The sequence below is a fragment of the Eptatretus burgeri genome, chromosome 6, assembly GCF_056783735.1.
Source record: "Eptatretus burgeri isolate ZD-2024b chromosome 6, Ebu_testis_v1, whole genome shotgun sequence".
Classification (NCBI taxonomy): Eukaryota; Metazoa; Chordata; class Myxini; order Myxiniformes; family Myxinidae; genus Eptatretus; species Eptatretus burgeri.
The window spans coordinates 109437183-109452216 of record NC_140966.1 but is presented as its reverse complement, the minus strand read 5'-3'; the positions used below and the strand labels follow the sequence as shown (position 1 = coordinate 109452216).

Genomic DNA, 15034 nt, shown 5'->3' with positions numbered 1-15034 from the left:
GGTGCAGCAGTTTGGAGAACTCTCTGGAATACGTTCACTATACCAATGATAACGTGTTCTGAAAATCTTAGGAATGAGTGATGTCAATGTCTGTGGATATTGGCAGCTGAATTTGCCTTCAGACACCAAAATGACCGTTTGGGCTTGAATTACCAGAATTTCGGATGGCTAGAAAAAAAAACTGCAGGAATCTCCATGGAGAACTTTGGCCCCCCATTTTATAAGGTTAATAGCTATCAGAATCCACAAAAACCAAGTGTCCCTCCAATCAGTGGAACAAAACTCATGTTCTTGCCCCTTTTCCAGTTATGGCTGATGGCGTAAAAGGAGATGCCCTTATAACCGTGTGTGAACATATCAACTCCGTTTTTTTGATATCCAACATTTTGAGTCGAATGGTGGCAGGCTGACCTTGTTAATGTGCTGTCCATAGATTTGGTGCTGCTCAGAGTGCAACACATCCATCTCATGTCTGAAGGTCTCTTTATCAAAGAGGGCCTCTATATACTGCCCATGGCGGAGCTGCTTTTTCATGATTGCTTTCTTAACACCCTTGGCCTTGCGAATAACCCATCCATTGGCCTCGAGGATCGAGTACATCTTTGGACGCAGGCCCACATATTTAGCAATAAGGCGTCCGGCACATTCATCTTTCATATTTCCTAGGACCTTCTTATTCACGTCACTGTGGAGTGGGTGGTCCTTTGGGAAGTCGCTCATGTCATAGAGCTCTGCGTGTGCGGCCATGTTTGCGTTTACATCCTCAGTCTGAATCTCAAGGAGGAGAGAGTCCGTGTCTGTGTATAGCAGCTGGCAATAGTCTCCCTACTGGGCCTTAAGGTGGTTGTAGTATAAATCGTACATAAGGTGCTTGGAGAGGTCATGCCTGCATAGATGGGGTGGTTCAGTCCAAGCCTGGTCTTGTGCATGTGGAGAGCAGTGAGGTCATTGTTGAAGATCTTTTGTCACGCAAATCAGGGCCTCGCAATGAGGCGCCGCAGCCTACCTTCCTCACTGGAGCATACGAACTTTAAGTCTGCCCACTTTCGTGGGTTCTCCACGGTTTTTCCAAAAACGCTGTTGTTCATGAGCTTGAAGAAGTCCTTTTCGAAGTCACTAGTGGCCATTTTCTGCAGGCCTGTATTCATTCTGATATACAGCTACATCCATGGGCTGTGATCAAACCAAAGCACGTGGTGGATATTCTTCAGCCTCATACCCAGGTATAGATAGAGCTGTAGGTTCTGGTAATGAAGAGCAGTGGTCCTTATTATGGAGGTTTGGTACAAGCTTTTAAACTTCTGTCAGGTGCCCCCAAACACATTCAAGAAGTCTTAGCTGTTAGTCTAACAACCATTCCTTCTGGACTGTCAATTATTATGGCGCTAGCAGATCGGCATTGTGTGCATCATGGAGCTCCGTAGGTACTCCATGTCCACTTCGATTATGCACCCTCTTGGCGCATCAGCTGAGAGGGTGCGGATATCCCTCTCAAGGACCTCCCCCCCATACCATCCTAAGCCGCCTGTTGGAAGGTATTGGCTCATTGCCCAGCCATAAAGGTTGTTTGCGTCGAGGTAAAGGATATAGCCATTTGGTTTGTTGGGGTCATAACCCTCCACCCTTGTATTGTTGGCCTAAGCGTGCTGCTTTGAGACCATGGAAAAGCCCCCACGAAGCCCCTTCTCGATAAAAAGGTGCATATCATAGTCAGTTAGCAACTCAAATCTACACCTGTCTTTTTCAGAAGCGCATCCCACGAAAGCCATGGGCTTGTATAGTAGTATGCTGGGTCGAGCCCATACCATTGTAGGCAGGTCTTTCAGAATGTCTCAAAGACATCCGCCAGGAGGAGCACATCAGTTTGGAGGTAGAAGTCATGGTAGTCTCCCATATTACAGCATCCAAAGGTCACCCAGACCTTCTTTACATGTTCATAGTTCTCTTTGCTTATGTGTTCGTCAGACAGCTTGCTGTAAAAGGCCTCTTACGGTGGGAGCGGCTTGCGGAACAGATTCCAGCTGTACATGTAGTCATCGGGATAGACAACTTTGTGCATCAGCAGTTCCCCCTTTTGTACGTCGGACTCATATCTCGCTGTGATAGTGAAGGCTTCTGGCTGGTTTGCCACCACAAGCTTGTGTGGTGATGCGAGGAGGAACTGGCACTGTCAATGAATCGCAGCTGACGGTGGGAGAAGGAAATGTACTTTCCATGTTGTTGGTGATATAGTTAATTCGGCAATCCACCTTACTGATGGCTTGCATGAGTAGATGAGAGTCATAGCCTCATAGGTTATGGAAGACCACAGGGATGGTCGTTGTCTTTGGGTTGAGCCTCAGCATTAGGCTACAAGTGTTGTGGGCTGCCCCTCGATACTTTCTGGTGATAGGACAGTGATAGCGGACAGAGTTGTTTCCCTTCAACTATCAGAGGCTTATCACATACATGGCAGTTGATGCTGGCATCGTGGATCTGCCAGTCTTGGGGCATCTCCTCATACGCTCAGGGTTGTTTAGGATAACCTTAGTAAGTCTTTCCTCCCGCTGATTAGCATTGAGGAAATGTTCCGCCACATCTGGGCCTCTGTAGACTATGGGGGGTTTCATTTGGCCATCACACCGCACCACGATGTACCCATAACCGCAGGCCTCATGCTGCTGTGTCTTCTGCATATTACTCTGATGCTGGTTGAGCTCTGGACCTACGATCTGAATTGTTAGGCCTCAAAGTCGGCGTAGATGATGTAAGGGGCTAGGAGCTGCTCGTACCAGGTCTGAAAAGAGAACATGTTTTCTCCCTGCTTTGGCATCTCCACTCGCACCGCTGTTGTCTGCCCGACGCCTGGGCCTCCAGTAGGTCTTCTCAGGAGTATCCGTGAAGGCATATCTCACAGAAGTACTTGCGCTCTGGCCGTAGAGCAGATGGTTGATATCCTTCACCCAGTTATAATGGAACTTACCAGCCTTTTCGATCAGCAAGAGGTTGATTCTGGAGATGTCATGATGCTTGCTGAGCCTGTGGACGATCACCTCGCTGTCCCAGCCAAAGACATTGAGTACTCGGTTGTTCTGCCTCTCAACCCTTTCTATGTGTGAGATAGGCGGCGGGGTCTCGATCGCTGTGAAGTCCAGATAATCATCTGTTTGGGTACTTGGCAGGCCTGTCCATGTGGTCTCTAGACGGAAACAGAGCTGACCGGAGGGCCCAACATCAGCAGTGATCATCCTTGTTCTTCACATTGACTATCACTGCCGGAAGAGGTATGAAAGAGCCACCTCTCAAGGGTTGTCAACAAGCAATGTCCAGCCAGAGGAGCTCAACGTGGTCTACTACCCAGCTAGAGCTGAGCTGCGTCCACTTTTTAAGGATCTCGAGGAGGCGCGGGAAGGCATTGCCTAATGCAGCTTCAACCTCATGGGTCTGTAAGACAGCCTCCTGATTGTGTCAGAGCACTACTTCTATATACTCCTGCTCTCCATTAAACTTATCCTTCTGGAGCAAAACCTTCAAAGCAAGCTGGAATTTAACCCCCTTCAGGCTGAGGATCTCTTCCACCAGTTTCTGGTGAATCTGGGGGTACACACCTTCCAAGAAAGCCTTGGGGTGGGCCTCAAGCGAGTGGAAATTTGGAACATCCATCTGCCACCCACGCAGAAAGTTGCTGATGACTCACTGCATCTCCTTCCAGCTCAGTTCGGCCTCCTCGAAGAGCAGCCCAAGCAGCTCATAAAATTCCTTGTCACTTAACCAGTGAGCCGTTGTAGGCCGCTCACGTCGCGGGGCCGGTGGAGGCCGCTCACGTCGCGGGGCCGGTGGAGGCCACTCACGTCGCGGGGCCGGTGGAGGCCGCTCACGTCGCGGGGCCGGTGGAGGCCGCTCACGTCGCGGGGCCGGTGGAGGCCGCTCACGTCGCGGGGCCGGTGGAGGCCGCTCACGTCGCGGGGCCGGTGGAGGCCGCTCACGTCGCGGGGCCGGTGGAGGCCGCTCACATTGTGGGGCTGCTTGTGGTCGCTCACACCGTGGGACTGGTGTAGGCCTCTCATGTCGTGGGGCCAGTGCAGGCCGCCCGCTCTGTGATAGTATAGCTGCATCTAACGCAGCATCGCTTAAGCGTCCTGCCTCATGCAAGTTGAGAAGATAATTCAGATCCATGATTGTGGATGTGTATAAAATATAGGATACAAGTCTGCAATTACAAAAAAATAAAATCCACCAGGGAGAGTTCACACCCCTCTCGAACCTATGCTTCAACTCTTTAAGGACTTCCGCGAACACCCACCCCATCCTCTTCTCAGCATAGGCATGTTTATGCTCTACCCTGTTAGAGCCGCATTGCACACATTCGAGTTTCTGAGATAACTCCCAATGCACACTTTCAACATGGGGTAGATTGGGCACCCCCCTAGAGAGTTGGAAGCGGTGCTACCGACAGAGCTTGTAAAAGCATTTCTTGCCGCAGGAAGTGCCTCTCCCGTGCATCAGCCACAAACATTAATTTTTAGCGAGCATTATACCAGTTGTATATTCTAAGGGAAAATATGTTTCTAATTGCAATCACCCTGCCTGGCTCAGGGGGTGGGCCAGCCTAAGGCTTATGTGATGTACAAGTGGTGCAGAACTCAAGCATAAACGGGTGGTCCAGAAGCCCCATCTGGGCCTGGGAGGCCCCCAAAACCCTGGGGGGGGGGGGTGGGGGGGTTTACACAGACTAGGAGGTCGTGACAACTACGCATGTTCTGGAAGTGGTCCAGCACCCCCATATTAATATACTACTTGTGGTGAGAAGGTTTTTTTCCATAGTGTTAAACAGAGGATATTTAGCTGATTTTTTTTGATCAGGTCTTGTGAGAATGTCTTTCCACTCCATCATCACCTTTGAATGCAAACAAGTTTCTCTTGCATTGCATTTGATGTTATAATAATTAATTATTTTAATGAGGTAAATTATTGAATTAATATATATATATTTAACCTCCGCCATCGAAGATCGGAGGTTACTGTTTTCACCCCTTTCTGTTTGTTTGTGAACAGTATTACGGAAAAACTCCTGGACAGATTTCGATGAAACTTGGTGGGGGGGATTAGGTATGGTCCAAGGATCATGCCATTAGATTTCGGACTCTGTCTAAAATCCAATATGGCCGCTATGGCGGCCATTTTGAAAAAATATTTGAATTTTTCTTTTTGCATTTCTACATGTTTTAAGTGATTTTCAACCCCCCCCCCCAAAAAAAAAATTGTTAGAGGAAAAAAAATGTTTGCAACTTTTTTTTCAACAAAATTTCGATTTTTTTTTTTTTTCAACATGTTATAAGTGATTTCCAACAAAAAACATGCCAAAATTATAATTGCAGCTCATTTTGGAACTTCAGGTGGATATACCCACGTAAAATCAATCTCTGTCTCAAGGAATCTAGTTATGACGAATTCATTGAGTATATATATAAGTTAAAAGTAAAAGGGAAAGTTGCAAACTATAACTCTGTGAGCACTGTTGACGTCAAATTGAATGAATTGGATATCAGGTTCACTTGAGTGACCTAGCAGTATTGGCGGCGGAGGTTTTGCACTCTACCGAGTGCTCCCCCTCAAGTTAAAGATGTATTAAATAAAGAAGGTATATAAATAAAAAATGAATTCAATAATTATAATAAAACAAATAAAATAACATGAATAAATTAATAAGTAGTATTTATATAATACATTCAAAATGAGCCTTAAAATAATTTGTTGGTGGTTGCTAGGTTATGCAGTGCAGCGTAAATCCGTTATTGATGCAGTGCGGCGGAACCCTCTCCTCTCCTTGTCGAGGCTGGAGTTGCTCAAAGCAATGTTTTGAGCCCAGTCTTGATTCTCATCGATATTAATGAGCTCTCCAATACTCTGGAAATCCTCACTTTTTGCAGACGACTCCCCATCGAATCAATCAGTACTGCATCCCTCTGCTGGGCAAACAGAAGCTGTATCCCTCTCTGCCGATCTGGAATAAATGAGATGGTTGTCCGATAAACGGAGCATCTTCAAATCCTGAAAAAGTCATCCATTGGAAGAGGTTCAGTCTTTTGAACTTATAGGCTTCACCAACAACATGACCTCTTCCGAGTCAACCACAAAGCAAAGCTGCCTTCCAAAGCAGGTCGCACAATGAGCACCCTCATAGTACGGTTCAGTTTAAAGTCGACATTACCCAGAAGCGCAGCGACATCGCGCGTTACCTTTCCTTTCATTATGTACGTGCACTTGGTGAGGCTCCAGTTCGGTTTCGGAAGAGAAGATAAACACAATTTCATTTTTTCCCCTTCCATCATGGATTGATCCATCAAAAGTTTAAAATCAACTCAATCAAGTTTGACAATACCTTTTCAAAGTAACTTCAGAAGCAGCTAACTACAGGAGTAGTTTCTATCTTCAATTCGTCACTTTTCAAAGTAGCTTCCCCAACATCGGTCGAGAATATGGAATCAAATAGAAAACTTAGACCAACTGAAAGGCCCCAAAATCTACAATAAACCAAGGCTACCCAGATCGTGTTCAAGGGAGTACCTTTCTCACTCGACAAGAGCGAGGCTCATGGAAGGGCAAGGTCAAATTGACAGTGGGGTAACAGGGCAGCAATTGTGCACAACTAAACAGGAAAATAAGAGGTAGGGGTGTTAGAGAGAGAGAGAGAGAGAAAGGGAGAGAGAGAAAGAGAGATGCAGACAGTGCCTACCTGAAGGATTGGGGTACAAGCATGACACAACATGGAGTTGTGTGCAAAAAGACAGAGGGTGTTCCAAAAACATTACTTTAAAGAAGAAACACACACACACACACACACACACACACACACACACACACACACACACACACACACACACACACACACACACACACACACACACACACACACACACACACACACCGTCCAGAGCATAAACTTTTTACCATTTGAGGTTTTGCCATGGACTTTTCGACAAACCTTTATTATGAAAATATGGAGAAAAATAATTAATAATTGGGTCAAAATGTCAAAAGGTAAAGTCACATTGACGAGAGATAGGCCTCATCAGCCCATCCAACATGCGCTGGCACGAGACGGCGGGCTTGTGTAATCGTCTCAGTGTTTCTCCATTTACCAATTGAGCTTATTTCATCAAATTTTCAACAAACATTTATTATGAGAAACTAGTAAATACAACCCGTCACTTTGTTGGTGGGGGTGTTAAGAGGAGAGGGGAGGAAGAGGGAGGGGGTGGAGAGAGAAGGGAGAGGAGGGGGAGAGAGATAGGAGGGAGAAAGGGAGGGGCAAGCGAGGAGGGGTAGGGGAGCTACGAGAGGAGAGGGAGATGGGGAGCTAGGAAGGGGGTGGGGGGGGGGTGAGAAAGGCGACAGTAATGCATCACCAAACACTCTGGGACAGGGAGGATGAAGGAGAGAGGAGGGGGGAAGTGGGAAGAGGGAGGGGGTTTGGCAATAGGTAAGCACGAGGGGAGGGTTTCTCGACTTGCATTTAGTATTTGTGGGAGAGGGGGTTGGGGGGGGGTAGTACAGGATTGAACGAAATGAGGTATGTAATACAGCACATTAACACAGCACGTGGAGATGATGTCCATGCTGGTGGAGAGGGAAGGGGGGTTGAGAGGAAGTAAGCTTGAAGGGAGGTAGCGTGATGGGAAGGGAAGGCAGCGTGATGGGAAGGGAAGGGCAATAAAATGCACCCAAACAGCAACATTTTCTGTTTAACCGCCAGGTTCTATATAAAATCAGGTGGGAGCAAATAAACCCATGCTATCTACCTGGCAAATTCAAAATTAACTGTCAATCCTGAATAGTCCCCTTAACAGATGGGAGGAGTGGTGATCAAGGGGGGAGAGAGAGACAGAGAGACGAGGGGAGGGGTGGGAAAGAGGAAGGAGAGAGGAAGAGAAGGGTGGGAAAGAGGAGGAGAGAGGAGGAGAGGGGTGGGGGAGAGGGAGAAGGGTGAGAGAGGGGTGAGAGGGAAGGCCGGAAAAAAGAGGGAAGGCGGAAAAAGAGGGAAGGCGGAAAAAAGAGGGAAGGCGGAAAAAAGAGGGAAGGCGGAAAAAAGAGGGAAGGCGGAAAAAAGAGGGAAGGCGGAAAAAAGAGGGAAGGCGGAAAAAAGAGGGAAGGCGGAAAAAAGAGGGAAGGCGGAAAAAAGAGGGAAGGCGGAAAAAAGAGGGAAGGCGGAAAAAAAGAGGGAAGGCGGAAAAAAAGAGGGAAGGCGGAAAAAAGAGGGAAGGCGGAAAAAAGAGGGAAGGCGGAAAAAAGAGGGAAGGCGGAAAAAGAGGGAAGGCGGAAAAAGAGGGAAGGCGGAAAATAATAGAGGGGGGAAAGAAGGAAGGGGTGGCGGAGGGGCAGAGAGGGGGGAGTGTGAAGGGAGAGGAGGAGGGATTCCAGCAGATGTGACACCCAGTTTAACGTCCATCTGAGAGACAGCACACACATTGATGAATCACTCTGTTTGTGAAACACCAGCATGACAGTTTATAGCTGAGTTGAGATTCAAACCCAGACTAGACATTTTAGAGCGAGCGTGCGAATCTCTTGGCTATCCTGCCATCATGTGGAAAAATTCATTGCTTTGTAACAACTGAAAACATTTTTTTACTCATTGTAATCGTCTCATTTATTTTGCCTCCTTACCTCGGGTATCGAACTGTGGTTTCACCATCGAAGCTTGAAAAGCGCTCGGCAAGTGGCTAAACCAAGCACTCCAACAAAACGGTTAAATAAACTTTTAAAAACGAAACACTTAATTTTTTTTATATGTATCTATCTATGCTGAAGTTACGGGTCGTATAATGAAAGATCGTACAAAAGGGGAAACGGGGCGTAAAATAAATTTGCACATTTTCAGCAAGCCAGCCACCGCACGATGCACTGCAGGACAACACGGCGAGGCCACATGTCGAAGAGTGGCCTCTGAACTTTGTTCCAGTCGATCGATACACAGTATTTAGTGAGAGTGTGAATGTTGTGCAGTGTTCACCAAGTGGCTTAAGCACTATCGGAACGGCTGGCTTGGCAAGCAATTAGCGATCGCCAAACCGTCGTATTAAACACCTCCAGGAGACACCTGAAATGTCAAACTATGTCCAAATTGGACAAATGAACACTATTTTTAGCAGTCAGAACTGTTGCTAAGTTCAATTCTGGTGCTTCAGTTTTGTAATTCTGCTTAGCTTAAGAGATTGCAAAGGTTATAGCATGTTCGGAAATCAAATAAAGCCACGAACGCTGGCGTCGCCGTGCTTTTATAAGCATTGCAATGAATCCAGCGATTCATCCGTATGATAAACAGGGATCAATAATATGAGAGAGGAAAGTGAAAAAAAACTATCGTTAAGAAATCATTGCAGCCTGTTCCAAGTCAAGATATTGTGGAGCAGGCCAAAAAAATGGCAGCTTTAATACTCCTGTGAGCTGACAGAAGGCTGACCAGGATGGGGTGCCACTACCTTGGCAAGCCGTATTTTGGTTTTTCGTGATGAACACCTACTAAATTATCCTCAAAAGGGGGTGTTTTAAATCAACCCAAACACCCAATTTTAATTCATGCACCACCTTCGAGTTCCCTTAGAATGCATGCAAAGTTTGGGGCCCGCTGAGTTTCATGGTTTTGGAGGAGATGGACAGACGGACTGAAAGACACACACTGACATTTATTACCCTCATCGAAGGATTCGGAGAGGGTATTGCATTTGGGTCCGTTTGTTTGTCCGCACAGAACTTTCGTGTTTTTCTCCACAACTGCTTGTCAGATTGAAACGAAATTTTCACCATTGGTGCGAGTACTCATGGAGAATGTTTTAATGATAATGACGTCATATGTCACGTGGTGTGGCAGCCATATTGGAAAAACGAAAAAAAAACATTGGACCTCTATCTCTGAAACCGCATCAAGGAAAAAATTGAAACTTGGCACAGAGCAAGTACTCCCCATGGGAAATGAGTGATTTTATTTATGTCACAGGTGCCCTCGTTATGACATCATAGTTGCATATGCAGAACGCCACATCCAATCAGTATGAACATTTTTGAGGGTCATCTAGGGATAAAATGGTCCACAGAAAAGAAATTCATGACGTCATCCGTTATGTGATTCGGCAGCCATATTGTTTAAAAAATAAAAACTTAAAAAATCTTCTTCTCTGAAATGGGTGAACAGATCAAGGTGAAACTTTACATGTATGACCACCTGTCCATGAGGAACACAATGTTCACACATATGATGTCATTGGTTGTATGGTTTGGTTGCCATATTGGATTTACCCGAAAACCTATAAATATACACCACTCAAAAGAAGTCCTGGTGAGGGCTTTCAATCTCCTATTGCTATCTTTCTTCTTTGTGTAGATTTGGAGAACACTGATTTATAAATGTATAATTTTTTTCATCGAGTTTAGTTTGAGTACAAAGCGGATGCTTTCCATTTTGAGATAATGTTAAGATTTGAAAAATAAAATAAAAGGTTCTTCAAATAAAATCCATTATAATGACTTCTTGTGTGATCCAAAACACATTGTTCATTTGTTTGGCCGAACAGCACCTACATAAAAATGCAAGTGAGAAACATGAAGAAGGATGGTGAAGATGGGAGAGTGAAAAAAAAAAAAAAAAAAAAAAAAAAAAAAAGAGCAAAGAGCAAAGAGCATAAGAGAATAAGAGTGTGGATAAATGCAAACTCACCAATGGCAGTGGTTTCCTCTCCAGGAAGAAGATGAAATTCATCCATGTTAGCAAACTTATTCCTGTCCCCAAGCTCCTGCGGGAAGTTAACGAGATATCAACTTCCACCAAAGCAACCCTGCACGATCATTGCTCATAAAAACATTTGTGATTCATCTTGATCTTACCCCCATCATCTTAATCACACTTTGCACATTCTTCACAATCTTGAAATCATAGTTTTGTAAAATAGCAACACAATCATGGAATCCAAATCCAAATCGGATTCATGCACATGCGATGACATTTGGTAATACATGTCTGCAACGGTATTATCTTTCAAAAGGAATGACCCAAACCAAGGTATAGGAATATCAGGCGATGACTCGTATCTCGAGCAAAGATATAGGAATATCAGGAGATGACTCGTATCTCAAGCCAAGGTGTAGGAATATCAGGCGATGACTCGTATCTCGAGCAAAGGTATAGGAATATCAGGTGATGACTTGTATCTCAAGCCAAGGCATAAGAATATCAGGTGAGGACTCGTACACAACCGGTCAAAAGTTTGAGGACACCCCATTTTTCCAGTTTTTACTGAAATTTAAGCAGTTTAAGTCCAGTGAATAACCTGAAATGGTACAAAGCGAAGCGGTAAACTGCTAGAGGTTAAAAAAAAGTTTTGGTTACCAAAAACTGAAAAATAATGTAAATTTCAGAGTTGTTAAAAAGGGCCTTTTCAGGGAACAGGTAATGGGTTAGCAACTGCAGCTGTTCCATATCAATGGAAGTAAATTAAACCTTGAAAGTTGATGCAAACAATTCTGACAGGAGTCCCAAGTTTTGTTGATTAGTTACAAACCCTCTGTCTGTATAAAAGCAGTGTTGGAACAGACTGTGGTGCTCCACCCTCTGAAGCATTATTTGGACAATATTGCACAGCAGGAATTAGTATATTGCTATAATAATGGCGAGAAAAAGACAATTAACAAAGGAAGACAGACAGACCATGATAATCCTTAAAAGTGCAGGTCTTTCCTGTAGAGAAATTGCAAAGACACCAAGGTGTCAGTGAGTACAGTTTCCTACACCATCAAAAGGCACTTGGAAACTGCTGAAGGATACGCTGACAGGAAGAAGTCTGGCAGACCCAAAGCCACAACACAATCAGAATACAATTTTCTGAGAGTAAACAGCTTGTGTGATAGGTGGCTCACAGGACAGCAGCTTCAAGCACAGCTTAACATTGGTCGAAGTAAGGAAGTCTCAGTTTCAACTGTGAAGAGAAGACTTCGAGCTGCAGGTTTGACAGGTTGAGTGGCAGTAAGAAAGCCATTGCTGAGATGGCAAAATAAGAAAAAGAGGCTTGCCTGGGCCATGAAGCACCGTCAGTGGACGACTAAAAGCTGGAAGAAGGTCTTGTGGACCGATGAATCAAAATTTGAAATCTTCGGTTCATCACGCAGGGTTTTTGTTTGCCGTCGAGTGGGCGAAAGGATGGTTCCTCAGTGTATGACACCACTGTCAAACATGGAGGAGGAAGCGTGATGATCTGGGGCTCTTTTGCTGGATCCAGAGTCGGCGACTTGCACAGAGTGACTGGCACCCTGAACCAAGAGGGCGACCACAGCATTTTGCAGTGCCATGCAAACTCACCAATTACCAAATGACAATACCCTCTGGTCTATGCCTAGTTGGTCAGGGGTTCATCCCACAGCAAGATAACAACCCAAAACACACCTCCAGGCTATCAGAACGACCTTACAAGAAAAGAACAAGATGGTAGGCTTCAAATCATGGAATGGCCAGCACAGTCTCCAGACTTAAAACCCATCGAGCTGGTTTGGTATGAACTGGACTGAAAGGTGAAAGCAAAGCAACCTCCAAGTGCAACACATTTGTGGTGACTTCTGCAACAGTGTTGGGAAGAACTTTCCAAACAATATTTGATTTCCATTATAGAAAGAATGCCATGAGTTTGTTTGGCTGTTATATCTGCAAAAGGTGGCAACTTTGATTAGTCAAAAATTTAGATTAAATTTTGTTCAACAAAAGGATTCCACGATTTCTTTTATATCTGCAATTGTTTATTTGTTCTATGCTTTTATTTCAGAGTACATTAAAACATTAAACTGCTTAAATTTCAGTAAAAACTGGAAAAATGGGGGTTCTAAAACATTTGACCAGTAGTGTATCTCGAGCTAATGTATAGGAATATCAGGCGATGACTCGTATTTCAAGCCAAGGTGAAGGAATATCAGGCGATGACTCGTATTTCAAGCCAAGGTGAAGGAATATCAGGCGATGACTCGTATCTCGAGCTAAGGTATAGGAATATCAGGCGATGACTCGTATTTCAAGCCAAGGTGAAGGAATATCAGGCGATGACTCGTATCTCGAGCTAAGGTAAAGGAATATCAGGCGATGACTCGTATTTCAAGCCAAGGTGTAGGAATATCAGGAGATGACTCATATCTCGAGCCAAGGTGTAGGAATATCAGGCGATGACTCGTATCTCGAGCCAAGGTGTAGGAATATCAGACGATGACTTGTATCTCGAGCGAATAGGAATATCAGGTGATGACTCGTATCTCGAGCAAAGGTATTGGAATATCAGGGGACGACACATATCGAGGTAATGTATGGGAATATCAGGCAATGACTCATATCTCAAGCCAATGGACATGAATATCAGGTGATTACTCATTTCAAACCAAGATATTGGAATATCAGGCGATGACTCTTATCTCAAGCCAATGCATATGAAAATCAGGTGATTACTCATCTATCTATAATTCTAGGAGTGTGTGTGTGTGTGTGTGTGTGTGTGTGTGTGTGTGTGTGTGTGTGTGTGTGTGTGTGTGTGTGTGTGTGTGTGTGTGTGTGTGTGTGTGTGTGTGTGTGTGTGTGTGTGTGTGTGTGTGTGTGTGTGTGTGTCTGACCGCTGTTTCTATCAAATTGAAACTTGCCGGATATTATTGAAGGGGACCTGAGCATGTGCCTTTTCAAGGTTTGATATTAATCGGACAAGAGGTTCCAAAGTTATGGAAATTTATTTACCAAACCAATGACAAGACACGTTGCTGCATAGGCGTGGCCGATGGGGAAAGGGCGCCATTTAGTAACTGTGGCGTAGGAGTGGCAATGGTCAATGGCAGCGAATGTCATGGCAAGCAAAGACAGGGAGGTAAACTTGATTTTAATTAACTGTGGTGTGTAAGTATCACAGCAGTTGTTACTTCAATGAAAGCGATAATTCGTGGAATGCAAGTGAACATTACGTACGGGCACGCACCTCTTCTGGATAGTGATGACTTACTGTATTCTAATAATTTCTCGATTTCTTATGCGCATTTATAGATAAACACAATGCCTCAATCCAGTCATCATTTACGAGAGTGAAGGAACTGAAATGGTTGTTTGAAATGTTTTTTTTGATTTGCACATACAGGCACGCGAGAGCGAAGGAACAGCCTGTGTGGTTGTTGTTTCTGGCACGCGGATTGAAAGGATTTTTAAAAATAATTTTATTTTTTGCACGTACGGCCACGTACTCGTATTTCAAAGCATGATAGAGGAATATCAGGCGAGAACTCATCAGCCCACGTGTCCTCAAAGCCTGCTCTTCGGCTCTTGCTCACTCTCTCATTTGTCCAAGGTCATCTGCCATCTGCTTGGAAATCTGCTAACATCACTGCCATGCATAAAAAAGGTGCAAAAACAGATCCCTATAACTATAGACCAATCAGCCTTCTCCCAATCATCAGCAAGGTTATGGAATCAATCATCGCTTCAGAAATGAAATCCTTCCTCTTCTCCAATGGCTTGATTTCCAATCATCAATTTGGTTTCAGACAAAGTCACTCTACCCTGGATATGCTGCTTCTGCTCTCCCATCAATGGATGGAGGTCCTCAATGCCAGACAGGAAATCCGAGCCGTATCCCTGGACATATCACGTGCTTTTGACACAGTCTGGCACCCTGCACTACTCACCAAACTCTCTTCCCATGGTATTCAAGGCCATCTCCACTCATGGCTCGCAGACAACGTGTGGCCCTAAATGGAGTTCTTTCATCCCCTCTTCCTGTGCAGGCTGGAGTTCCTCAAGGTAGCGTTCTGGGCCCTGTTCTTTTTCTGGTTTTCATCAATGATCTCTCGGACTCTCTGGAAAATCCTCTATTTCTCTTTGCCGACGACTCCACCCTCTGCCATACCATCTGTCATCCCTCAGACCGGCAAGCAGCAGCTTCTTCACTCACTGCAGATCTGGATAAAATCACAAACTGGTCCAACACGTGGAACATGTCTTTCAATCCAGACAAATCTCACACTCTCACTATGTCTCTTCGAAAGGACCGTT

The 15034-nt window shown here is 44.9% G+C and overlaps 1 protein-coding gene across 2 annotated transcripts in view; it reads right to left on the bottom strand.

Moving 5' to 3' along the window:
- Window positions 1-15034, bottom strand: part of MTMR2 (myotubularin related protein 2) — a 68270-nt gene that overhangs the window by 48874 nt on the left and 4362 nt on the right. The window contains exon 2 of one of the 2 annotated variants that reach the window (XM_085886695.1): window positions 10694-10769. In XM_085886695.1, coding sequence (XP_085742821.1) covers window positions 10694-10739 — 46 coding nt within the window. In that variant the 5' untranslated portion in view covers window positions 10740-10769. Of the gene's footprint in view, window positions 1-10693; window positions 10770-15034 lie in introns of those variants that run through there. The other variant, XM_085886696.1, reaches the window with a different exon arrangement.